This window comes from Urocampus carinirostris, chromosome 11 (genome assembly GCF_059441175.1).
Source record: "Urocampus carinirostris isolate Australia breed hairy pipefish chromosome 11, RoL_Ucar_1.0, whole genome shotgun sequence".
In the NCBI taxonomy this organism is placed as follows: Eukaryota; Metazoa; Chordata; class Actinopteri; order Syngnathiformes; family Syngnathidae; genus Urocampus; species Urocampus carinirostris.
The window spans coordinates 25,514,947-25,542,335 of record NC_142359.1 but is presented as its reverse complement, the minus strand read 5'-3'; the positions used below and the strand labels follow the sequence as shown (position 1 = coordinate 25,542,335).

The following is a 27,389-nucleotide window of genomic DNA, read 5'->3' as shown; positions in this document are numbered from 1 at the left end:
AAAAATGAACATTTATTTTAATGAGTAAGAAAAAAAAATGCTTCAAATCCTTCTATGCTTTAGTTAGTAGAAAAAAAACTTGTGCTACTGCCAACCGTGTCAGCCTGTGGGGAGCCACTTCCTCCAATGGCGATTGAAGGCCTCCTGAAATAACCCCCACAATCTGCCTTTCATAGTGGGGGGGGACAAGAGGGACGCTTGTGTGTTGGCGGGGACTCGGACGGCTTTGTGCTTGGTTGGTTGCTGTTGGTAACATCACACCACTATTACTAAGAGTGCTCAGTTTCAATATTTCAGATATATATATATATATATATATATATATATATATATATATATATACTGTATGTATGTATATATATATATATACTGTATGTATGTATATGTATATATATATATATATATATATATATACTGTATGTATGTACAGGACTGTCTCAGAAAATTAGAATATTGTGATAAAGTTCTTTATTTTCTGTAATGCAATTAAAAAAACAAAAATGTCATACATTCTGGATTCATTACACATCAACTGAACTATTTCAAGCCTTTTATTATTTGAATATTGCTGATTTTGGCTTACAGCTGAAGAAAACTCAAAAATCCTATCTCAAAATATTAGAATACTTCCTCAGACCAAGTAAAAAAATAATTTTATAACAGCAAAACTAAATCAAACATTTGAAAATGTCCATTGATGCACTAAGTACTTGGTTGGGAATCCTTTTGCACGGATTACTGCATCAATCCGGCGTGGCATGGAGGCAATCAGCCTGTGGCATTGCTGAGGTGTTATTGATGCCCAGGATACTTCGATAGCGGCCTTCAGCTCATTTGCATTTGTAGGTCTGGTGTCTTTCATCTTCTTCTTAACTATACCCCACAAATTCTCGATGGGGTTCAGGTCAGGGGAATTAGCAGGCCAATCAAGGACAGTGATGCCATGGTCAGTGCACCAGTTACTGGTGGTTTTGGCACTGTGGGCAGGTGCCAGATCATGCTGGAAAATGAAATCCTCATCACCATAGAGCTTTTCAGCAGATGGAAGGAAGCATGTAGTGCTCTAAAATCTCTTGGTACACAGGTGCATTTACTCTGGACTTGATGAAACACAGTGGACCAACACCAGCAGCTGACATGGCTCCCCAAACCATTGCTGACTGTGGGAACTTCACACTGGATTTCAAGCAATTTGGATTTTGCTCCTCTCCAGCCTTTCTCCAGACTCTGGCGCCTTGACTTCCAAATGAAATGCAAAACTTGCTTTCGTCTGAAAAGAGGACTTTGGACCACTCTGCAACTGTCCAGTGCTTCTTCTCCATAGCCCAAGTCAGACGCTTCTTCCGTTGTCTTGAGTTCAGAAGTGGCTTGACCATGGGAATACGGCTATTGTAGCCCATTTCCCGGACACGTCTGTGAACTGTGGCTTTTGATACCTGGACTCCAGCTTCAGCCCACTGTCTTTGAAGCTCCCCCAAATTCTGGAAGCTGCTCTTCTTCACAATTTTGTTAAGGCTGCGGTCATCTCTCTTGGTTGTGCAGCGTTTTCGGCCACATTTTTCCCTTCCAACAGACTTTTTGTGGATATGCTTTGAAACTGCACTCTGTGAACAGCCTGCTCTTTGAGAAATTTATTTTTGTGTCTTACCCTCCTGTTGGAGGGTATCAATGATGGTCCTCTGGACAGCAGTCAGATCAGCAGTCTTCCCCATACTTGTGATTTAGTTTACTGAACCAAGCTGAGTGTTTTTAAGGCTCAGGAAACCCTCGCAAGGTGTTTCGAGTTAATTAGATGATTCAGGTGATTAGTTGAATAGCCTACTTGTATACTTTTTCATGATATTCCAATATTTTGAGATAGGATTTTTGAGTTTTCTTAAGCTGTAAGCCAAATTCAGCAATATTAAAATAATAAAAGGCTTGAAATAGTTCAGTTGATGTGTAATGAATCCAGAATGTATGACATTTTTGTTTTTTTAATTGCATTACAGAAAATAAAGAACTTTATCACAATAGTCTAATTTTCTGAGACAGTCCTGTACATATATATATATATATATATATATATATATATATATATATATATATATATATATATACTGTATGTATGTATGTATATACTGTATGTATGTATGTATATATATATATATGTGTGTGTTGCATATTTTTCTGTTAATTAATGTTATTGGGGCTGCCCCACTGGTTATTTTGGCTTCTCTGGAATGTGGAGAATTTCTCCCTAGACAAAGGCTGAGTCAGAACTGCTCCGGTGAAGTCTTTTGGCGCTCTAGGGTGCAATTTTCACTCCCCAGAGGGGACAAAAAATGGCACTGTTGTTGATTTGAAGACATGTAGTTGTTCAGCCGGGAAGACTTAGAGTTCCGATATATGTCCAGCCTTGTCTTTCTCTCATGTATTTTTCCACTTAGAGTTTTTGTTCCAATGTATTTGCTTTTATTTAATGTTATTGCTCATTTAGAGGTAGTTTTTGTCCCAAGATATCTTGCGTTGCTTGTCTTGTCTCATGTTGTTGTTCAGTTAGAGCTAGTTAGTGTCCCAACAATTCACACTCATTTATGGTTTTGTTCGGTTAGTGTTCATTATATGTCCTGTTTTGTCTGTCTTTCACGGTTTGTTCAGTCCGAGCAAAGCTCTCCAATGTGGTGTCAGCGGGCTCCAGAGTGCTCCCTAAGGACAGCTGAGGTTCCCGCGGACCTGTTCTGAAAATGGATTACCAGTGCTGGGTTATTGTGATTTTGTAGTGAAATTATTTTGTTAGTGGTTGACAGAGTATATTTAACCCTACTTCCAATAATGAACCCAGTTATAACATAGTATAAACATAGTAATAACAAGATTTGTTATTCTAGAAGTACACATCAAACTGGGTGCCCTTTGTGCTAATTGGTTACAACAAGTAGCTCTCAGCTTGAAAAGGTTGGACATCCTTGAGTTACAGCTAGTTAGTGTCCCAAAGTCCTTAAATGTCTTTGTTCACTTGGTTAGTTTTTCAAAATAAGTCCTTTGTCTTTTCATATTTTGTTAATTTAGAGCTTGTCAGTGTTCAAACATATCCTCCGTTGTCTGCCTTCCATGTTTCAGTCTTTTTTTGTTCTCATATATCTTCTGCGTACTTTCACGTTTTCTTCACTTATAGCTTGTTATTGTTCCAAAATGTCCTGCGTTGTCTTACTTTTATGTTTGGTCTCTTCCTAGAAATATCCCGCGTTGTCCTCTTTAAACGCATCATCAGTTAAAGCTAGTTAGTTTACCAACATATCCTGCGTTGTATTTTGTTCATGTTTTTTTTTCTGTTTGAGCTGGTTGTTGTCGGAACACTGTATAGCTATTCTATTTTTCATCAATATGTTTCCCTGCTTTCTCTCTTGTTTTGTTTAGTTAGAGTTGGTCAGAGTTTCATCAGATCATACGTTGTCAGTTGTCACCCTTTCATTTTTTTGTTCAGTTACAGCTCCATGTCTACAATAAATTTCATAGCCTCATCCTCATGGCATTTTTGCTGTTGTTTTGTCCATGAGTGGGCATGTTTCTTGTGCTGTATAAATTTAATTTTTTGGTTCTGCTAGAGCTGCTTGATGTTGAACCAGTATGTATGTGCTTCAATCCAGGCTTGAGTAATTTTCTCTTTGTCCTCCGTCTTGTGCATTTTGTTTAATTAGAACAAGTCCGTTAGAGTTGGATAGGACAAAATAATGTAGAAAAAACAAGAAGACCTGGCAAAAGCAAGCAAAAAAGTCTTACTACTTTGATGTAAACAACAGCTCCCCACCGTGGAGTAGTGGGTGTGCACTGTGGAGGAATTATTTGTAATGGAGAGGATGGCATTTTGATTTGTAATACAGGAGACCCAATTCAAGGTCAAATTGAAAGAATTGATGGAATATGAAAAACAAAAAACTTCAATTCCAAACAATGAATACAGGACTTTGAAAATGACTTTATCATGGTAGATATTCTCCAACAATGTGTTCACCTGTGTTGACTTTTATTTGTTGTGTGTTCAAAAAAAAGCAAAAAGCGCACTCAAAATTAAGTTAAAAAAAAGGAAAATAAATATTTGGTATTCTATAACATACTTCACAAGAATCATTATCCATAAAATAGTTCAGAGTTGGTGATCCCTGGTCTAAGTTAGTAAAAAGCTGTACTGTACTCTTTTCTCTGTGGATGTTGTGGCTGGGTTTTTCAATGCGGTGACACAAGGCACAGTAGCAGCATTCATTTATACAAATAGACTGAAATAAGCGTTCCTCAAATTCTTTAAAAAAAAAGGGAAAAATTTAGCAAAAATGCGTCATCCTCATTCATCAAAATCGGCAATTGGTGTTTTAAGAAGTGGACAGAACACGGCACATAAGACTCAATGTGCACTCGACTAATAACCCTCAATCGGTGACGCAAGCTAGGTCACGTGATGGTTGAGCAATCGTCGTGACTTGAAGAGATTGCATGGCCCATTCTTTGGAATGCGAGTGACGTGATTGTCTGAATCAAAAAAGTCTTCCACTTCTTGTTTGATACACCTCCAGACCACAAAGACACGTCGATAGAACGTTTTCTGCAGTTTTCTGTTGCAAGTCCTAAAAATTTGGTGTTAAAGATATGTCTGCAAGGATCTGAAACATTGACAGAAAATAAGATTTTAGAAAATGATCTTTTTACATAAAAGGAATATTGATTGAACAGTATAGAGAAAAAGAACATGGAAGTTTACAACGATCTTCATAATTCATATAAAGACTACTTACAACCATTCGACTTGCGTAAAACGGTAGATAAGAACCTTTTTTTCAGGATGTCGAAAAATCTCCGGACATTGCTGTAAGTTAGATTTTGTAGTGTGTGTACCTTTTCCGAGTACAGGACATTACTGTAGTGCTTCTTTCCTCAGCTACCGGCGTGTGGCACTGTGAGAGGTCACCCAGCATCAACCCGGAAGTAAAAAAAAATCCACTTCCTCTTCCTACTTTGTATGTAAACATTTCTCCTTCACCGGCTCGTAATCTCACCGCTGCCACCAATGTAGCGTGTCGTTTTGTGTGGGTAACGGATTGCTCCTCGTTCATAAAAAAAATACTCAGAAACACTTAGTCTCTTTAAAGAGCGGCAACCGTCAGCAACCGTCAGCAACCGTCTAACTCTCTCCAAAACTAAACTCTCGCGCTCCCTTCCTCTCTTGCACCAATTCTCGTGCCATTTGTCACCCTACTGGCATAATTCATGCGCACCTCAAATTCTACGCCTACACTATCTCCAGCGCGCTAAGAACTTTGACATTTTTATTGTTTAATATCTTGTGCATCCAATCAATATGGTTGGTGTAAAGGAGAGGCGAGCCATTTATTTTGAAATAAAAGTGTAGTAAGAAAGCTTGATGCGGTTGAGAAAATGGTCGGACCGTTTTTTTTCGGCCACTTTTTTCCACGGAGGGGGACCTCCTGAAGCGCATCGCCCAAAACAAGTTAAACCTCACTTTATTTATCTTTGTAGAGCATATTACTTTATGAATTGTTTAATTTTTAGTACAAAACAATTCAGGTTACTTATACAAGTCTTAAACCTACTTCTGTAAACCTTAAACATATAAAATATAGCACTGGAGCAAGTTACGAACAAATTAAACTTACGAACGATCGTCCGGATCTCGTTTCTTAAGTCGGGCAGCGTCTGTATATCAAAGCTACGCTGATTACACATCTCTGCTACATGCTGTTGAAACCCTACCGTAAATTCCGGACTATAAGCCTTTACTTTTTTCCCAAATGTTCAGCCCTGTGGCTTATTCGGTGAAGCGGCCAATTTATGTAATTTTTCTAACGGCCACCAGCGGCACTCGAGTACAAAAGGTAAAATTTAGACTGGTGGAATTGTGCGCAGAGGTAGACTGCATCCTCTTAGTTTATGTTCGAATTGTCCGTATGACAGAGGACAGAGGTTCGTTCCGATTATGAGGAAGACTCCCTTGATGGCGACAATTATGAGGAGAAAGACGAGGACGGTTTACCGTGAATTTCGCAATTGTGGTACGGCTTTTTTTAACAGCTTCGCTTTATGCGTTGCGAGCGTGTTAGCAGTAGCGTGGTGGTAAATTTCACAGGCACGGTTTGGGATGAAAGTTATATTATTACTATTATTATTATTAAAGCGTTGAAAACTCTCTCGGTGTACCGTCTTTCTTTGTAAATATGTGTAACCATGTATAATATGTATTTGCAACTGTATGTTTTTGTAATGTATTTATTTTAGAGACTTATTGTGATACGTTTTCTACGAGCGAATCAAAAAGAAGGAGCGGAACAAACGCGGGCTGACGGGAAGTGGCGTAAAGCTGAGTTAAATCTCTTTGTTGTTGCAGCGGACAATAGTGGATATATATTTTTCCCACCCTTAACTTTGGAAATATACATTTTTTTCGTAGGATTACTTTCAACGGGACCTGGACTTTAAAGGTTTGCATTAAATTCTTACTACCGGTATCATTGTCCGTTCATGTTGCCGATTGTGGTGGATGGATTATGTACTATATTTGCAGTTACAATCGCGCCACCCAAAGTCCGGTTTGGGATAAACTTTAGACTGTGTTACATGTTTAAATGTTGGCGCAAGCGGCTTATATACAGGTGCGGCTTGTGTAAGGACAAAACCAATAATGTCCGCAAAATGTGGTTTGTGGGGCTTATAATCAGGTGCGCTCTATAGTCCGGATTTTACGGTTACTTAGAGCTAACTGAACAAGATATGAAAAGAGACGACGCATCTAATTATGGTAACGGAAACTAGCTTCCACTGACAACATGAAAATAAGACTATGAACAATATGTTGGAATACCAACTAGTATTAATTAAATACAATATTAAATCTAAAGGACGCAGGGAATATACTCAAGTATAAATAGAAAAACTAGTTCTATTCCAACACCAACCAGCTCTATCATAACAATATATGCTAGATAAACAATACAGGCATTCCCACACTTGGACAGAACAACAGCAGGAGTGCCATAATGACGAGACCAAGAAATGTAAGGATACAGGATTTGTTTGCTAAACAACTATTTCTCAAACAAAAAACATTCCCACATGTTGACAGAATAAAGAAAGTGCGCAAACAACGAGACCATCAAACATATTGTTGTAACACTAAGTCTCACTGAACAAAACAAAAAGGAAACAAGATATAGGACCTTGTTGGAATACCAGCTAGTTCATGATGACAAGACCATGACATGTGATGCAGGAGCATCAACTGGCTCTAACTGAATGAAACATAAAAGAAAAGATTACATTTACCGTAAATTCTGGACTATAGAGCGCACCTGATTATAAGACGCACCCACCACATTTTAAGAGGAAAACCGATTTTGTACATACACAATCCGCACCTGTATATAAGCCGCATGCCCCCACATTTAAACATGTAACACAAACTCAAAATTAACCCAAACCCGACTTCAAGTCCCGCGATTGAAACTTAATGTCCTTCGGGGTTTTAAAGGGTTATTGTTCTATCTTCGTTATTCATTATCCATTATCCGTTATCGGTCAGTTCATAATACGCTACAAGGCCTAGGAGCCGGGACACTTACTCTCAGCCAAAAGGCCAAGCTACTAAATGTCCTTCATTATAGTCCACAGTCCAAAAATCACAGCCGGCAAAATGAACGGAAAATGATACCGGTACTTAAGATTTGATGCAGACCTGCAGAGTCCAGGTCCCGTTGAAAGCAATCCAAGGAAAAAAGTGTATATTTCCAAAGGTAAAGGTGGGAAAAATATATTAGAAGAACACATTTACTCACGCAACTCCTTTTTCTTTAACCAACTTTTTACCCCCTCTTCTTTCCTTGTCTGTCCCTCACCTTTAGCGGTCCCCACTTAAACTCGGCACCCCACGTTTGTTCCGCCCCTCATTTTTCGTTCACCCGTGCAAAACATATCAGAATAAGTGTCTAAAATAGATTCAAATAAATACATTACAAAAATATACTGTTGCAAATACATATTATACATCGGTTACACATATTTACAAAGAAATAAGGTACACCGAGAGTTTTCAAAGCTTTAATAATAATAATATAGCTTTGACAGGGCAGTTAATGGTAGCAACACTCGAGCGCTGCTAGCGGCCGTTAGAAAAATTACGTAAATTGGCCGCATCACTGAATATGCCGCAGGGTTGAAAGTTAGGGAAAAAAGTAGCGGCTTATTGTCCGGAATTTACGGTACATAGGATAAGTTGGAAGAAACATTCCTACACATAGACATAACAGCAACGAGAGTACCAAGATGATGAGACATATAGTTTAAACACTGACTAGGTTTAGCTGAACAAATCATGCACGTAAGACGACACAGAATATATATACTCGCAGAGGGATAGGACAATACTAAAAGTGCCATGACGACAAGACAATTATGTATGATTTATGGAACATTAATTGGCCCTAACTGAACAAAATTTGAAAGGAAGACAGCAGAGGATATGTACTCGCACGTGGACAAAACGACATCAAGAGTGCAATGAGGACTAGACCATTAAACATGATTTTTTTGGAACACTTTTATGTTCTAAAATGAGCAAAACGTGAACTATTTACTTTAAGATATAGAAGAGTGTAATTCCACAAAAAGCACCGAAACACAACACAACATGACAGTACGGGATGCACAACATGCCAATTATCCACTTATCGATGAATCGACAATATCCAATCTTCATTGTTTCGTATATGTATGTCGTTTTAAACATACGAGTTGATGCATCCGTGTGATCAGCGAACAAGACCTCAAATCTCTTCCTCTTCTTTTCACTCCAGTGGAGGGCGAAGGTGAAGGTCAAGGTCGAATTCTCCAGCGGTTTCCTGAAAAAGACTGGGAGGACAGCCCGTTCCCACAAGGCGTAGAGCTGGTACGTAAAGACACGGTCGACCCCGGAATAAGACACCCCTAAGCCGAGACTTGCAGTGATGCTAAAGGGAGAAGCAAGAAGATGATAACCGTGGAAATTAAAACATTCCCCAAAAACAGAATGATAATTATTGCCAAAACAGACAAAAAATGGACAGATACTTCCATTTAAAAGAGTCATGGAAAATATATTTCGAAAACATGTACAGTAATCCCTCGGTTATTGGGGTTAATGGGGACCAAAACCACCCGCGAAAAGTTAAAATCCGCGAAGTAGCGACACCCCTTCAAAAATGCTTAAAAAAAAAAGAAAACATTGATTTTTTTTCATTATTTTATTCTTTATTTTTTTTATTATTTAGACCTACGAAGCTCTGAACCCGCGAACGTGGAACCGTGAAGTAGTGAGGTCCCACTGTATATATATTTTCGAAAAATAAAGACGTAGAAAAATAGTTCAGAAAAAATAGTTATATTTTCTATGACCGAAAACAATGTTAGAAAACAGAAAAACATGTTTGAATAAGAAAAAGCAAAATATATTTAGAAAAAGAAAAGAAAAGAATAGAAAAGAAAAAAATTGTTCCCCGAAGTCAAACGTGCCCGCACCCCTCCTTGACAGAGCCACCCTCCTCACCTACCCGCCCCCCATTTGAGAACCACTGTGCTAGAGCAGTGCGCCTTATAATTCGAGCGATATATACAGGGAGTGCAGAATTATTAGGCAAGTTGTATTTTTGAGGATTAATTTTATTATTGAACAACAACCATGTTCTTAATGAACCCAAAAGTCTCATTAATATCAAAGCTGAATATTTTGGAAGTTGGAGTGGGGCTTTTTTAGTTTTAGCTATTTTAGGAGGATATCTGTGTGTGCAGGTGACTATTACTGTGCATAATTATTAGGCAACTTAACAAAAAACAAATGTATACCCATTTCAATTATTTATTTTCATCAGGGAAACCAATATAACAGCTCAACATTCACAAATATACATTTCTGACATTCAAAAACAAAACAAAAACAAATCAGTGACCAATATAGCCACCTTTCTTTTCAAGGACACTCAAAAGCCTGCCATCCATGGATTCTGTCAGTGCTTTGATCTGTTCACGATCAACATTGCGTGCAGCAGCAACCACAGCCTCCCAGACACTGTTCAGAGAGGTGTACTGTTTTCCCTCCTTGTAAATCTCACATTTGATGAGGGACCACAGGTTCTCTATGGGGTTCAGATCAGGTGAACAAGGAGGCCATGTCATTAGTTTTTCTTCTTTTAGACCCTTTCTTGCCAGCCACGCTGTGGAGTACTTGGATGCGTGTGATGGAGCGTTGTCCTGCATGAAAATCATGTTTTTCTTGAAGGATGCGGACTTCTTCCTGTACCACTGCTTGAAGAAGGTGTCTTCCAGAAACTGGCAGTAGGACTGGGAGTTGAGCTTGAGTCCATCCTCAACCCGAAAAGGCCCCACAAGCTCATATTTGATGATACCAGCCCATACCAGTACCCCACCTCCACCTTGCTGGCGTCTGAGGCGGACTGGAGCTCTCTGCCCTTTACCGATCCAGCCACGGGCCCATCCATCTGGCCTATCAAGACTCACTCTCATTTCATCAGTCCATAAAACCTTAGAAAAATCTTGTTCAGTGGTCGTTTTTCAGCCTTTCTTACCTTGGCCATGTCTCTGAGTATTGCACACCCTGGCGGCTGGATCTGCTCCCGACAGTTTCTCACATTCTAGTCAAAAACCCCAATCTTCGACTCAGTTTATGAGGGCGAACAAAGACAACTCTAACTGTAGATTAATATACGATCGCAGTTTTTTGCTGGATATGCGAACATCCAGAAATCCAGCGCAAATTTCGACGATCACTCTGGAGTGTTTACTTAGCCTCGGAGTGCTACGTCAACAGAACGCAGCGGCCTACAAAGCAGCGAGTAAAAGTGGCAAGCGGAAGCGCTGTGACCGGGGAAGGAAACGAGGTTGTCGGGCCGGGCTAACGGCTCGGATGAAGGCTAAACCCTTCAAAACGCCTCTACCATCCATTTTCCTATCCAACGTCCGCTCCCTGGACAACAAACTGGACCATTTACAAGTGGAATTAACATCGAACCGCGAATTGACGAACTGTTGTGCTTTAATTCTGACGGAGACATGGCTAAACTCATCTATCCCGAATGACGCTGTTAGCATTGTGGGGCTAACTGCTTTCCGCGCTGATAGAAGCGGCGAGCTCACCGGCAAAAGCAAGGGGGGCGGTCTATGCATTTATACCAACAACAACTGGTGTAAAAATGCGAAGATAATCTCGAAACACTGCTCACGAGACATTGAACTTTTGACGGTGATCTGCAGACCGTTCTACCTACCGAGGGAGTTTAGCGCGACCATCATTACTGCCGTGTACGTGCCCCCCAGCGCTAATACGAAGGAGGCAATGGACGTTCTCTACCGAACTGTGAGTGAACTGCAGCATGCTTACTCCGAGTGCATTTTTATTGCGGCGGGGGACTTTAACCAGGCCAATATGAAAACAGTTCTCCCGCATTTCCATCAGCATGTAAACTTTGCTACAAGAGGTAGGAACACATTAGACCTGGCCTACACAAACATCAAAGGTGCATATAAAGCAGCCCCCCGCCCCCATCTTGGCTCATCAGATCACCTTTCTATTATGCTAATTCCAGCATACAAGCCCCTGCTGACCAGAAAAAAACCTACAGTGAAGCAGGTGAGGGTGTGGTCTGAGGGGGCAATGGAGGCACTACAGGACTGCTTTGATTGCACTGATTGGGACATGTTTAAATCGGCTGCCACTTACAACAACAAAATAAATATAGATGAGTACGCCATTTCTGTGTCAGCCTACATCAGTAAATGCGCAGAAGACGTCAGCAATAACAAAACTATATGCACCCGTGCCAATCAGAAGCCCTGGATGACTGCTGAAATACGAAAACAACTAAAAGTACGGAACCTTGCCTTTAGATCTGGTGACAAGGAGGCGCTGTTATCAGCAAGGGCTAACCTGAACCGGGCTATCAGACTAGCAAAGCGAACGCACAGTCAAAAAATCCAGGAACGTTTCCTCAGCACAACCAACACCAGGGATATGTGGAAAGGCATTCAGGCCATCACCAGTTACAAGCCAACCACCGCCCCAGTGCAGAACACTAGCATGGACTTTCTGAATGACCTCAACAAATTCTTTGGAAGGTTCGAGGCACAAAACGGCACCCCTGCAGCGAAAGCGGTTCCAAATCAGGACGAAAGAGCACTCCACCTGGACTCATCTGACGTGAGGAAGACCCTGAGAAGGGTCAACACAAGGAAGGCTCCAGGCCCGGACAACATTCCGGGGCGGGTACTTAGGGAGTGCGCCGATCAGCTGGCTTGTGTACTAACAGACATTTTCAACACCTCGCTAGACCAAGCCAAAGTACCATCATGCTTCAAATTTGCCAACATCATCCCAGTGCCAAAGAAACCCCAGATCTTATCACTCAACGATTACCGGCCCGTTGCACTGACTCCTATCATAATGAAGTGCTTTGAGAGACTGGTTAAAGAGCACATCACCTCCAGTCTCCCCTCCTCATTCGACCCCTTTCAGTTTGCCTACAGGACAAACCGCTCCACCAGGGATGCCATCTCCTCTGCGCTTCACCTGAGCCTGACACATCTAGAGGAGAAGAACACCCATGTGCGGATGCTGTTCCTGGACTTCAGTTCAGCATTCAACACCATCATCCCACAACATCTGGTAGACAAAATGAGACTCCTGGGTTTCAACACCCCCCTGCGGAACTGGCTGCTGGACTTCCTCTGTGACAGACCCCAATCAGTGCGGATAGGTCAGAACAGTTCAGATGTCATCTACCTCAGCACGGGCTCCCCCCAAGGCTGCGTCCTAAGCCCCTTGCTGTTCACCTTGATGACACACGACTGCGTCCCTAGGTCCGCCACAAACCACATCGTGAAGTATGCTGACGACACAACAGTGGTGGGCCTCATCAGGGATGACAACGACCTGGCCTACAGAGAGGAGGTGGAGCAGTTGGTGGGCTGGTGCAGGGACAACAGCCTGGTCCTGAATGTCGACAAAACTAAAGAGATCATTGTCGACTTTAGGAAAAACCAGCCCAACCATGCCCCACTTTGCATCAACAACAAGGCTGTGGAGGTTGTCAGCAGTATCAAGTTCCTAGGGGTGCACATTACAAACAAACTCACCTGGTCCGTGAACACTGCATCACTGGTTAAGAGGGCACAGCAGCGCCTGTACTTCCTGCGGAGGATGAGGAGAGCCCACCTGCCCCCACCCTCCCTCATTACATTCTACAGGGGCACCATAGAGAGTATCCTGACCAGCTGTATCTCTGTGTGGTGTGGAGGCTGCAGCGCTACCGACTGGGGTAGTGTGAGGAGGATAACGAGGACAGCAGAGAAAATAATCGGGACTACACTTCCCTCCATTCAGGACATTGGCCAGAAGCACTGCCTATCCCATGCTAAAAACATTACCGGGGACCCCTCTCACCCCCATCATGGACTGTTCACTCTGCTAGCCTCTGGGAAGAGGTACTGCAGTGTGCGGTGCAGGACCACCAGGCTCCGCAATAGTCTAGTCCCCCTGGCCATTAGACTGTTAAATGGTCAATCTAACATATAGTTAACTTAAATCTAAACGGCTGCTAATCTGACTTTTTGCACTACTGGCAGTTTTTTTAATAGCTTGCCACTCCTTGCACATTGCTCTCTGCACTATTGTAATTACAGCGTTATTGTTACAGTGTTAATGTTACTGTGTACCTGACTTGTTAACCTGACTGCCCATTTTGCACATCTGGTTAGCTACTCTTCTTGCACTATCGGCACTATGGTAAAATACTATACGTCGCCAAAATACAATACAACATTATTTATATCTGTACATTCAAGGAAACTGTGGGGGTCAGATGCATCGACATTTCGTTCTGTATACACGTGTACTAGAATGACAATAAAGTAGATCTGAATCTGAATCTGAATCTGAATCTGTGCTTTTGGGCACTCCAGTGATGTTGCAGCTCTGAAATATGGCAAAACTGGTGGCAAGTGGCATCTTGGCAGTTGTACGCTTGACTTTTCTCAGTTCACGGGCAGTTATTTTGCGCCTTGGTTTTTCTACGCGCTTCTTGCGACCCTGTTGACTATTTTGAATGTAACGCTTGATTGTTCGATGATCACGCTTCAGAAGCTTGGCAATTTTAAGAGTGCTGCATCCCTCTGCAAGATATCTCACTATTTTTGACTTTTCAGAGCCTGTCAAGTCCCTCTTCTGACCCATTTTGCCAAAGGAAAGGAAGTTGCCTAATAATTATGCACACCTGATATAGGGTGTTGATGTCATTAGACCACACCCCTTCTCATTACAGAGATGCACATCACCTGATATGCTTAATTGGTAGTAGGCTTTCGAGCCTATACAGCTTGGAGTAAGACAACATGCATAAAGAGGATGATGTGGTCAAAATACTCATTTGCCTAATAATTCTGCACTCCCTGTAGTCCAGAAAACATGGTACAACTTATACTCAACACAGCTGCAATTGCACTTGATTCTTTAGGGGGAAACAAAAGTTCCCTCAGGGTAAAGGCGCCCACACCCCACTTGACCACTTGCCTTGCCTTTTTTTTTTTAATACAGAAAAAATATTGTGAAAAGTGTGTTTAAGGAAAAACAACACAAAATAAATATTCAGGAAAAATAGTTCAATAGGCAGATTTATTATTTGAAAAACAGGCAAATAGTGAATAAAAACTGATTTAAAAAGAATATTCGAAAAAATACTTCCAAAAATGTTTTTTTTTTTTTCGACCATTCAGCTTATGAAGAACGATAGATGCAATCATTTTTTTCGGGATGTCACAAAATATCCGGACATTACTGTGAGTCTAATTTTGTATTGTGTGCACCTTTTTCTGAGTACAGGACATTACTGTAGTGCTTCTTTCCGTCGCTACCGGCGTGTGGCGCTGTGAGAGGTCCTCCAGCAACCACGCCGAAGAAGAAATCCGCTTCCTCTTCCTAGTTCATGTGTAAACATTCTATACTGCGTCTCCAGCTCGCTAAGAACTTTGACATTTTTATTGTTTGAGATCTTGTGCATCCATTCATTATGGTTGGTGTAAAGAAGAAGGGAGCCGTTTCTTTTGAAATGAAACTGGAATAAGAAAGCTTGATGTGGTTGAGAAAATGGTTGGATCGTTTTTTTTTCCTCCACTTGAAGCCCATAAAAGTAATTTAAATGTTTATTTTTAAGTACAAAACAATACAGGTTATTTATACAAGCCTTAAACATAATTATATAAACCTTACAAATACATTCCATGCAAATTATGGCACTGAAGCAAGTTACGAACAAATTCAACTTACAAACGATCGTCCGTAACCTATTTCGTTCGTAAGTAGGGCAGTGTCTGTCTGTATTTATGAAAATACACATTATTCTGAAAGAAACAGAAACCATTTCAAAAAGCAGAATTCTTTTTTGAACAAATGAAAGAAAAAAAAGAAAAGAAAAACTATCCAAACAAAATGTATATAAACAAAAATAAAATAATTACCTCCCAGAATGCCTTCTTTTATCTTTATACTGTATTTATTTGCTTGCTGTGATGCTAGAGAAAGAAGCAAAAACACGATAACCATGAAAACCTCAGAATGGGTTCATGTCATTACCCGGGAGTCTTCTGTACTTTCCGTACAGATAAAGATTAGTGGTCTTTCACTGGTTCTTTAATTCTCTTAGTTCTGCCAGCCCAGCGGTTGGCAGCTGGTGCCTGAGCGTCTGCCAGCTTCCTTCTTTGTGGCCGTTCTGACCGACATCAACTCAGAGCGCCACTACTGCGCCTGCTTCACCTTCTGGGAGGCTCAAGACAACCCCAACGTAAGCTAACATTGATTAGGAACAGCAAGAAGGGAACTATCGGATTTTGGTATCGGTTTTTAGTTGAAGAAGACCCGTGGCAGCGATGTGGACGAGGTTGACGAAGAGCTGACGGTCATCCAGCCGGCTCAGGTCTTTGCCCCCAAGAGTTTGGTGCTGGTGTCCCGATTGGATTACACGGAGGTTTTCAGGGTAGGATTCTTTTAATTTATTTACACATATTTTTTACAACATTTTAAGCAAGCGTGTATAACGAATACTTCATTTCAATTAAACACTATGAATTCACATAATAAGCAAAAAATACATTGGATTAAGGCACCTGGCCCTTTTTTTCTGTCTCTCTCTCTCTCTTTCTCTCTCTTTTTCTCCTTCTCACTCTCTCTTTCTCTCTCTCTATTCTCTCTCTCTCTCTCTCTCTCTCTCTCTCTCTCTCTCTCTCTCTCTCTCTCTCTCTCGCCACTCACATCAGCTATTTGGCTGAAAGCTATGGCTGGCTACTATCCCCTATTGTTACTGATAGTGGCCCTTCTTTGCCCTTCATTGTCACTCACCTTCACAGCTAGTCATGTACGCAGGAGATGCTGACTCCGCAGATTCAGACATCAAAAAATATTTCCACTTATTCCATTTCTAGCCACTCATGCTTATTTTTCTCATGCTGGGTGTTTCCTTGCCGGCATGCAGGTTTTAGATCAGGGGATGTTATAATTGTGGCCTGTGCAGTCCCTTCTTGAGCCTTTTGGTGATTAAGGGTGACTTGACATTAGCCACTTGGTTGCATAATATGACTTGCCACTAACCCCTATTGTTATTGTTAGTGGGTCCTGCTTTGTCCTTTACTGTCACTCGCCTTTGCAGCTAGTCATGGGCGCAGAAGTTGCCAACTTGACTGGTTCAGGCCTCTAGCATTTTTTCCTTTCGCTCCTTGTCTAGTCACTCATGCTTATTTTCCTCTCCTGGGGTTTTCCTTGCTCACATGCAGGTTTTAGATCAGGGGGTGTTGTAACTGTGGCCATTGCTGTCCTTTGAGATTTTATGTGATTAAGGATTATTCAAATAAATGTGACTTGACATTAGCCACTTGGTTGCATACTATGGCTTGCCACTTGTTAGAAACTACTTCAATGTCACTTGCCTTTACAGCTGGTTATAGGCATAAACATTGCCTAGTCTGCAGATTCAGGCATTTAGTATTTCTTTTTCACTATTTCCTTCTCTAGTCACTCACCTAATGTTTCTTTTAACTTGCCACTCTATTTAGCCGCTTTGCTGCAAGCTATGGCTCAACGCCAGGCACTATCCTTAGCTGTTTAGCGTAAATAAAGCTTGCTTAGTCCTTCCACAGCTAATAATGCAGGCAGGTGTCACAAAGTGAAGTGATTCAGGCATCTGGTATGTTTTTTTTACCACTGTTTCCCTCTCTATCTTCTTGTTAGCCACTTGGCTACAGTTTATGGCTGCTTACTGTTCTTGTTAGCTGCTACATGTGAATAAACCTTGCTCTTACAATCTTTTACTTTTTAGTAGCTTCCCTGCTAGCTGCTAAAGTTAGCCACTTTCACTACCTCTGACCAACTCTAGTTATAAGCTATTTTCAGCCTATCAGGGTTTATTATTGCAATAGGTTTATGAACTTGATTCTTCGGGATTCCATGGTGTGCCTTTTTCTAATGCACATGTTTTAGCTTGATTCTAAGCTACACTGACCTTTAGTGGTCCTTTATTACTCACTGTCACTCTAACTCTACCCGAAGGAGGTTCATATAAACGGCCTTAAGCCGAGATAATGGAAGTTCTCTGACTAATTTCTTTCCCTGAGCAGAATTGCCTGGCTTTGGTGTACACCGTGCACGTGGACAGCCTGAGCGTGCCTCTGGAGACGGTTATCGGAAACTTGCTCACCTGCATCATCCCCATCGCTGGAGGCTCCCAGGTGAGCGCTGACTAGCCCTGGGTGTTTTATTTGTGTAAATTTTCTATATTTCTATATTGCAGCTTTGTAGTTTAGACAAGGTCAATCAGGTCCCGTCACGGGACGGGCTGCCGACCTGTTTCCAGGTAACGTTGGATTATCATCCCAAGGTCCAATCAAAATGATGTTTGTGTTTCAATCACACATTGGAATCCCGTCAGAAAGACATTGATTATAGTCATCTCTTTGGGCTTTCTTGTGATTTTTTTGAGGCATGCTGGAATATTTTTCACCCCAACTAAATACTCATAATATTTTTCTTCTGGAGACAAATGTCCGACAACATTTTTTTAAACTGAATGCTATATTCATGCAGCCCTGTCATCCTGGAAGGGGGGTTATTTCAGTGCACCCCCTTCTCAAGGTGTCTTCAGTTTTCTCATGCTGAAGGGTTTTTCCAAGCCTGCATACAGGTCTCAGATGAGATGTTGTAATGGTGGCCTGTGCAGGCCTTTGAGACTTATTGTGATTCAAGGCTACGCATTGACTTTCTGTTTAATTGTTATTTTTATACTCTTATTTTTTTTCTGTCACTTTTCACGGATTCCTTAAGCACCTGAGTTGTCGGGGCATCATTTTCTGTGATTAACTCGATTTAATAAACCTTCGCCGTTGAAGTAAAGCTTCGCGTTTATTTCAGCCGTGCATTCTTCAGTGCCGAAGTGTGCATTTCGGCTGAAGTACGCAGTTTATGGTCTACTTGGGTCAGAGTCCCTCAAATCAAGCGTGCACTTCGAATTGCAGCACCAAAATGAACGGTTTGGCACCGAAGTGCGCATTTCGGCAAAATGCAGCGAACAAAAGTGAAAGTAAAATTTAAACTAAATGGCACCAAAAAGAAAATCATATTCTGCAGATAACAAGCTGCAAATAGCAAAGTATTTGGCCAAAAAAGCAGAAAGAAAGTTTTTAAAGCTTGTAAGATATTGGCGAGAAGCGGAAATGACATCTTCTACCGTGACTATGAGAATGAAAACTTCCTTGGATTTCGTGATTTGGAGTACTATTTTATTTTTTAAATATTGCTTTTTCCGTCCTTCTGTTATTTTTATCTATTTTTTTATACGTAAACTTTTTTTTTTTTACAACTTTTTCTTTTTTATTTACACATTAGGTTTTCCATCATATTTTCTTTATTTATTTTATTTTATTCATTTCTTTATTTTAGTTATTATTATAATTAATTAATATATTCTTTTTTTTCATATTCATAGTTGGCTGTTTTTTCGTCAACTATCCCGGATCTCTTAATTTTTTCCAAATGATTAGGAGTTGTAACATGTTTGGCTAATAAAACATCCAGCACACGCTAATCCAGGACAGGTTTGCTGTAGTTTAGTTGCTAGGCGACCATCTGGGATGGCAGATGGCTTTCTGAAAGGTAGTCAGTCCCAATTCAAGAATCACAAGTATTCGGCCGAAACGCTTTGAATGTATAATCATACTAGGATGACTTAAATAGTGTCACATTATGTTCATTACTATTTTGTGAAAATATATATTTTTTATAGACCTTATGCTTCAGATGTGAAATATTTCACATTTTCTAAAATGTCCTATTGAATTTTCGTGTTATATTTCATTTTATCCATGTGTTTTCCCATTTAAAAGATGTATTTATTTTATTTTATTTTTCAATTTATTTTTTGAATTTTTATTCATTTCGTATTTATTTATTTAATTTTGGATGTATGTATGTGTATGTATGTGTGTGTGTGTATATATATATATATATATATATATATATATATATATATATATATATATAAGGTTATTTTCATTTTGTATAATTTATTTACTATACATATTATTGAGCACTAAATTTGTTAAAATGCATTTAAAAACTCACTTTAAAAAATACAAATGTGTTTTCTTTGTATTTAATTCATTTTATTTTTACCTATTTCAAATGCTATTATGTTTAGTTTTTATTTTATTTCATTTTGTTTTTAATTTAATTACATTTTAATCATTTCTCTGCCTCGTTCTCTTTTTGTCTCTTTCTTTATTTCTCTTTTTTGTATGTCGGTCTATTTTTCTTTCTCCCTCCACACCTCTCTCCCACTTTCTCTAACCCAATCTTTTGTCTCTTTCTCCAGGAGGAGAGAGTGGACAGTGGGGTACGCTTGCTTGACTTTTTTTTGTCAGAAGCCCGTTTCCCACCACCTCTTCTTCCTCTGCAAATCAAGCCCTCATAAAAATGTGATCAACGGCTGATTATTTGGAATTATTTTTATTAATTGTTGTAACTAACAAGATTGTTATTTACTGATAAAAAGTTTCTCTATTATAATACATATCCGAGCTCCCTTTATAATGCATTAGCTGCCTTTTTGCACCAAAACAGCATTTTTTGTTGTCAGTGACACTTTTTTTTGGTACTAAATATTTATCAAGGAGTTTTTTACCACTTGGCGTGACCTATGTAGTCCACAGTCCATCATTTGCCTACCCCTGGTCGAGCTAATCATCAGTTGTTGGATCACATGGTTGCATTGCTAAGCGCTTGCCTGTTCCTGATAAAAATATGGCCGCTTCTGCTGCACTTCTTTACAAATTAGGGATGCACAATAACCTATTTTGTCTCCAAAAGTAGTGTTGGCGAGATGACAGTTTGTTTTGATCCAATAATAGATCGACATTAATTTTGTCAGTAATAAATATGGCAACATCACACTGACATATTGCAGGAAAGTAAAATTTATCATGATGTGGAAACATGATACAAGTGCTCCAATACTGAACTGTACACATGCCTTGGCTAAGAACAATTTTGCATTTTTTATCAAGTTGCATTGTCTTAGCTGGATAGAATAGTTGCTAGAATGGATGGAAAAAAATGTATACAATGAAGATTGAAACATTCTAATAAGGAACATAAATGCTTCGAATCTTTCAAACAAGAAGTTTTGGCTGATTATGTCTTATAGCATGGGTCAGCGTATCTCGTTTTTGGATCTCGTGTGTGTGTGTGTGTGTGTGTGTGTGTGTGTGTGTGTGTGTGTGTATATATATATATATATATATATATATATATATATATATATATATATATATATATATAGCCGATTACTGTAAAGTTCTATTTGCCTGTTTTTGATTCGATAACTATCATGCATCAAAAAGACGTTTAACCTCCTAAGACCTGGCGTCCACTTGAGTGGACATACATATATGCACATGAAACAAGATCGGGTCTTTAGGAGGTTTGATGTAATTTCAAAGTGATTGAATGGATACTGATGGTTTTTAAAACCATTTGTATTCACCAATTGTCCTTTGTTTTTGAATTTTTCTGTTTAATTTTCAATAGTGATAGTTTTTTTTTAACTTAATCATGTTTGCCATAAACAGGTAGTAATTGAGAATTTTGCTCTAATGTAATGAAAAACCAAACTTCACGGCTGCTAAAGAATTAGCCTTGCATGGCTAACATTATTACATCCAGCTGTCTTGAGAATCACACTTTCCATATCAGTTTGTTGAAGATCAATATTTACGGTGGCCCAAGTGCAGATTAACTGCAAGGTGGATGTCCACCTCCGTCCTCTTTCCGATCAGCTGGAATGGCTTGCTTGTCATGTAGCCGCTAAGCTTCTGAAATTCTCTGTGAAAACCCGCCATGTAGATCGTGTTTCTTATTTCCTTTCTTTTGTCTTTTAGCGGACCATCACTTTAGGCGCCGGCGACAGGCAAGTTATCCAGACTCCCATCAACGACTCGCTCCCCGTCAGCGGAAGCAGCGTGGCTCACCTCTTCAGACAACTCGGTAGGGACGCTTGTAGCCTGGCAACAGTATTGCCACGGCGTTTCCTGATTGATATCTTGGGCTTTGGCGGAGCTGCCGCTGATTGTTATCAGGTGGCGTCACTTTGGCTTTCCCATTTCTTGTGGGACATTTGTGTGTCCCAATCTTTGGGTGACTATTCAAATATTTGCAAATATAAGCATGCTCTTCCAGTTCCTAATCCAGCCATCTATCTCTCACAACATCCAATTATCTATCCATGTCTTCATTCATCCATTAAGCTAAGTCTTCGTCCATCTGTCCATCCACTCATCTATCCATCCATTCCTGCATTCATCCATCCATCCATCCATCCATGTCATGATCCAATTATATATCCATCCATCAATTGAGCTTCATTTATCCATCCATACTTTAACCACTCATCTATCCACCCCTGTCCTCATCCTTTCAGCTATGTCTTTATCCATTGAGCTATGTCTCCCATCCATTCGTACATCCATTTATCCATCCATACAACCATCCATCCATCCATACATACATCATTCCATTCATTCATCTATCCATCCATCCATACATGCATTCATGTTCCCATCCATGTCTTCATCCATTTATATCATCATCAATTTCTTCATCCATCCATCCATTAAACCATCCCTCACACCATTTGTTCATCTACAGCAGTGGTTCCCAAAGTGGGCGGTATCGCCCCCCTGGGGGCGGTGGAAGATCTGGGGTCGGTGAGGAAGAAAGGGGCAGTAGGGGGGCGGCAATGCGAAGTCGAAGTCAGAAGTTTGAATGTTTGTTTGGCGATTTGTACACAGCACGTTAGGGCTGCACGATTAACCGAAATTGAATTGACATTGTGATGTGACGAAGTGCGCTTGTGAAACCGCAAAGCACTGCGTTTTTTTCAAGGTTTTGTAGTGAGTGATGGAGTTTTGGCCAACCACAATTGTTACCGTTCGAGTTTTAAAAGCACCGACCAATCAGAAGCAAGTTTCAATAATAGCACAAGCCAATAAACGCGATTCAAAGTTTGCAAGCTCATTGAGTGTCATGGCGGACTCCGTAAACATAGTCCCAGAGTCAACAAACGAAAAGGAAACAAAGCTTGCACCGAAGAAGGGCGGTACATCACTTGTTTGGACCTCTTTTAGTTTCGACGAAGCGGACGTGGAACAGAAAAAAACGCCCGTTGCAGAATTTACTTTTGCGTAGTCGCTAGGTCCAGAGGAAACAAGTCATTTGTACCAGCACCTTTAAAATGGTCACAGCATGTAAAAAGGATTATAAGTAAAAGACGAAGTAGGTGTATCTACAAGTGGACTGAGAGGTAAACAAACCTCCATCAAAGCAGCATTTGCGACCTTCACGCCATAAAAAAAAGTTCACAAAGGAATACACTGGAGCAGCCAAAGGGGCCACAGCCTGCAAAATTTTGGGAACCATTGAATTACAGTATGTATTCATCCATGTCTTCATCCATCCATGTGTTCCTTCATCATTCCATTCATCTGTCTTTAATATACCTATTCTTAGGGTATGGGTTAGGGCATCCAGGAAAGGAGCAGGCTTGGCAGAGTATGACCCTCCCTGGAAACTGACGTTGTCCCTCTTTGTCCTCCTCCAGGAATCATCAACGTCCTCTACCTGTTCTGCGCTGCTCTGACGGAGCACAAGATCTTGTTCCTGTCCAGTAGCTATCAACGATTAACAGATGCCTGCCGGGCCTTGCTGGCCATCATGTTCCCCCTCAAATACAGGTACCGCCCCCATCCATGGGACGCACCCTGCCCATTACGTTGTCCCTTGTGGAGTTATTTCGATGTGTCCGCAGCTTTACATACGTTCCCATCCTGCCTGGCAAACTCTTGGAGGTTTTGAGCACCCCCACTCCTTTTATCATCGGCGTCAACTCCTTTTTCCGATCTGAAACGCAAGAGCTGGTGGGTCTTAATACCATTTTTAGTTATACTCAGTACGTATTTAATCACATATTATGTATGACATTTTTTTTTTCTCATCGTAGTTGGATGTGATCGTTGCCGACCTGGATGGTGGCACGGTCACCATCCCGGAATGCGTACACATCTCGCTGTTGCCCGAGCCGCTTCTCCAGCAGACTCAGACAGCACTCTCCATGGTAAGAAGCGCCATAACCTGGAGCTTAATGGCTAGACAAGGAGCATTTGGGAAAAAAGGTAGAAGATGTGATGGTTGCTTGCTTGAACAGCTATGAAAGGGCATGGCAATCTTTTTTTCACATAGCAGCTCACAATAGCGTTTGCTAAAATCAGTGTCCAGAGAAGGAAACATTGGGACGAAAAAAATAAAAGATTCCCAAATCACGGGGCTTGGTGATGTTCACTGTAGAAGTGGAGTGAAACTGAAAACTGACATAGGCAACTAACAATAACTAAAGCAGTTGACAGCAAGCCTGCAGCCAGGTGGTTTACCTGTATAGCTAGAGAGGGAAACAGTGGGATGTAAAGTAAAAGATTCTTGAGTCAGAGAACTCTGCAACGTTCATCTTTGGAAGGCGAGTGGCACTGAAGGATGAAGTAGGAGCAGCTAACAATAACTAAATTGATTGCCTGCAAGCCATATTCTGCAGCCAAGTGTCTAACAATTGGCCAGAGAAGGAAACAATGAAAGAAAAGTAACATGTCTGACCGATGGGACTAAACATGTCAGTCTCTTCAAGTTATGTAATATAATGACACATTTATATACCTAAAATTACGTTTATGAGCAAGTAGTTGTGTTTTTGCTCATTATTTTATTCAATTGTCTTTTATTGAGATGAAGTATTTTTCCACCACTAAGGTTCAATATACAATACAGACTGTCTGTGCAGCAGTGTCTTTATAAAATGCAGAATCATAATATTTCCCCCCTTTACAACGCTAATGTAATAGGTCTGACCGTCCCCATTAGAAAAAAACTGTAATTACGTGCCGATGGCGTCTCCGATAGGCAACTTTAATTTATTAGCGTAAAGTTTTCAGGGAAAAGATAGAATCTAGTGAGCCTGGATGCGAGCGGGGGCCACGATGCTCTCGATAGTTGGCAGGCAACCCTAAAGCTGGGCTTACCTGCACCCAGGAAGCGGGATGGACCTGCAATATTCGCCACCAACCTTGATGATAAAAAGCCGGACTATTTCTTAAGTGCTTTTTACTGATTTGATGTTTTTGTTTTGTTTTTCTTGCAGGTTTTGGATCCTGAACTGGAAATGGCAGATCAGGCCTTCCCGCCGCAGTCTGCACTACCGTCGGCTCCCAAAATCCAGGTGGGAATCTGCTACCTGTAATCATTTGTGGAGTATTTGTTACCTTATGACATTTAATTGATAGATACATCAAAATTACGTTTAAAGAATTTAAATGATTAAAAAAGATTTAAAAATTTTTTTTTAAAAAAGGATTATTTATAATGAAAAAATGGGAAAAAATAAATTTATATATAAGACCCGATCTTGTATATAACATAAATTCAAAATGATTAAAATATTAATTTGAATAAAATTATCTTTTTTTTTAATGTATAGGAATAACAAATTTACATTTACATTTAAATAAAAAACATAAAATGAATTGTTAAAAAATAAGAAATGGGAAACATAAATGCAAACAATTAAAATAAGCAAATTTAAAAAACAAAATTAAATGGAATGATAAATTAGAAATCATTTTTCAATGGGAATACTGAATACATAAATCTGAATACTGTATTTTCCGCACTATAAGGCGCACCTAAAAGCCTTTATTTTTTTCAAAAGCTGACCATGCACCTTATAATACAGTGCGCCTTATATATGGATCAATATTAAGTTGCAAAGTCTTGCAACTAAGCAGCCGCCGACTAGATTTTCCCCCAGAGGCGAAGTAGTCCGCGGTGTATGCTGGGATTTATATACCGGCGTTTCATTTCCTAACCAATGTGTCAATCATCTTTTGAATCAGTCACTTTTGGCTAAAGTTATTCGGAGGTAAAGGGGGCGGATCCTTTTTATCATTTACAGGCTCGCCTAGGCTAAAGGGCGAAACAAAGCCTGCAATTGGCCGAAAAAGATGAATGTGAATCACATGTTGGGTTGCACTACGGCATAGAGAAAACATTTTTTACTATTCTGTATTTGTAAATATTTTACTCTCCTGGATTTACTACACTCACGGTTGTAAGAAGACCATGGTTACGTATCATTATTGAACGTGATGGCTGCAAGAGAACTTAGGTGAGCTATGCGGCTTTATATTTTCCCAGTATCTTGTTTTAGAACGATCTTGATGTTTCTGTGATGGGTCTATTTCTAAACTTAATTCAATTCCAAGTGTTTATTGTCATATGCACAGTAAAGAACCCCGTTCTCCTGCACAATAAAATTCTTACTTTGCTGTCCACACAGTTGCCAGCAAAAAATAAAATGGAAACTAAGAAATGTTTGGCATTTCTTGAATCCCAAGACTTTAACCTTCCGAATGATATTTGGAACGATGCATTTGAGTGATTGGTGACATCGTACAGACACTGTTTCCGTACATGTCTGAGACACGTATTTGCTTCTTTGCAGGCTTTCGGAATGTTAAGGGGGTAATAAGTTTGACTGAACTATCTGACTGTTTTGTCGACGTTCCCATTGAAGCGCCTTATAATCCAGTGCGCCTTATGTATGGAAAATATAGGACCCAAAACTATTTTTTGGGGGTGCGCCCTATAACCCGGTGCGCCTTATAGTGCGGAAAATACGGTACATAGATACAAAACTACCGTAAATTGCGGACTATAGAGCGCACCTGATTATAAGCCGCACCCACCACATTTTGGGAGGAGAACCCGTTTTGTACATACACAAGCCGCACCTATATATTAGCCGCATGCGCCCACATTGAAAAAATGCAATACAAACACGAAATTGGGGTTTTGGGGTTTTTAAGGGTTATTGATCTATCTTCGTTATTCATTATCCATTATCCGTTATCGGTCAGTTCATAATACGCTACAAAGCCTAGGAGCCGGGACACTTACTCTCAGCCAAAAGGCCAAGCTAAGGTCCTAGCCCTAAAGCCTTGCTGCGATCGGTGCGAATGCACCGTTCCCGGAGGTACTGCAATACCGGGCCGATGCGTGGAGTGGACAGAGCAAGCTCATATTCCATCTCCGAAATGCAAAAATCAAAGATAGTGACTTCATAGGAAGGCCAAGCTAAGGACCAAGCATCAAAGCCTTAAGGCCAAGCTAAGGACCTAGCATCAAAGCCTTGCTACTAAGGTCCTAGCATTAAAAGGCCAAGCTAAGGACCTAGGTCCTGGCTTTAAAAGGCCAAGTTAAGGTCCTGGCTTCAAACACCATAACCGGCACAGTCCAAAAAACACAGCCGGCAAAATGAACGGAAAATGATTCTGGTACTTAAGATTTAATGCAGACCTGCAGAGTCCGGGTGCCCGTTGAAAGTAATCCAAGGAAAAAAGTGTATATTTCCAAAGGTAAGGGTGGGAAAAATATACATCCATTATTGTCGGCCGCGTCCACAAACACGTCTCACCTTTACTCCACTTCCCGTCAGCCCGCGTTTGCCCCGCCCCTTCTTTTTCATTTGCTCGTGCAAAACATATCAGAATAAGTTTCTAAAATAAATACATTACAAAAATATACAGTTGCAAATAGATATTATTCATGGTTACACATATTTACAAAGAAAGACGGTACACCGAGAGAGTTTTCAAAGCTTTAATAATAATATAACTTTCATCCCAAACCGTGCCTGTGAAGGGTAGCAAAACGCTACTAGCAACACACT

General features: G+C 40.4%; 1 protein-coding gene and 1 pseudogene across 5 annotated transcripts in view; one reads left to right on the top strand and one right to left on the bottom strand.

The window, feature by feature from the left end:
* sbf1 (SET binding factor 1) overlaps window positions 1-27,389 on the top strand; it is a 67,742-nt gene that overhangs the window by 6,153 nt on the left and 34,200 nt on the right. For 4 of the 5 annotated variants that reach the window (XM_088347074.1, XM_088347073.1, XM_088347070.1 and 1 more), the window contains exons 2-11: window positions 8,838-8,929; window positions 15,726-15,863; window positions 15,927-16,055; window positions 17,689-17,799; window positions 19,938-19,958; window positions 21,502-21,607; window positions 23,220-23,352; window positions 23,427-23,535; window positions 23,619-23,732; window positions 24,804-24,881. In XM_088347074.1, the coding sequence (XP_088203200.1) occupies window positions 8,838-8,929; window positions 15,726-15,863; window positions 15,927-16,055; window positions 17,689-17,799; window positions 19,938-19,958; window positions 21,502-21,607; window positions 23,220-23,352; window positions 23,427-23,535; window positions 23,619-23,732; window positions 24,804-24,881 (1,031 nt within the window). The remainder of the gene's footprint in view (window positions 1-8,837; window positions 8,930-15,725; window positions 15,864-15,926; window positions 16,056-17,688; window positions 17,800-19,937; window positions 19,959-21,501; window positions 21,608-23,219; window positions 23,353-23,426; window positions 23,536-23,618; window positions 23,733-24,803; window positions 24,882-27,389) is intronic. The other variant, XM_088347071.1, reaches the window with a different exon arrangement.
* LOC148356911 (U2 spliceosomal RNA) lies at window positions 26,672-26,831 on the bottom strand (annotated as a pseudogene).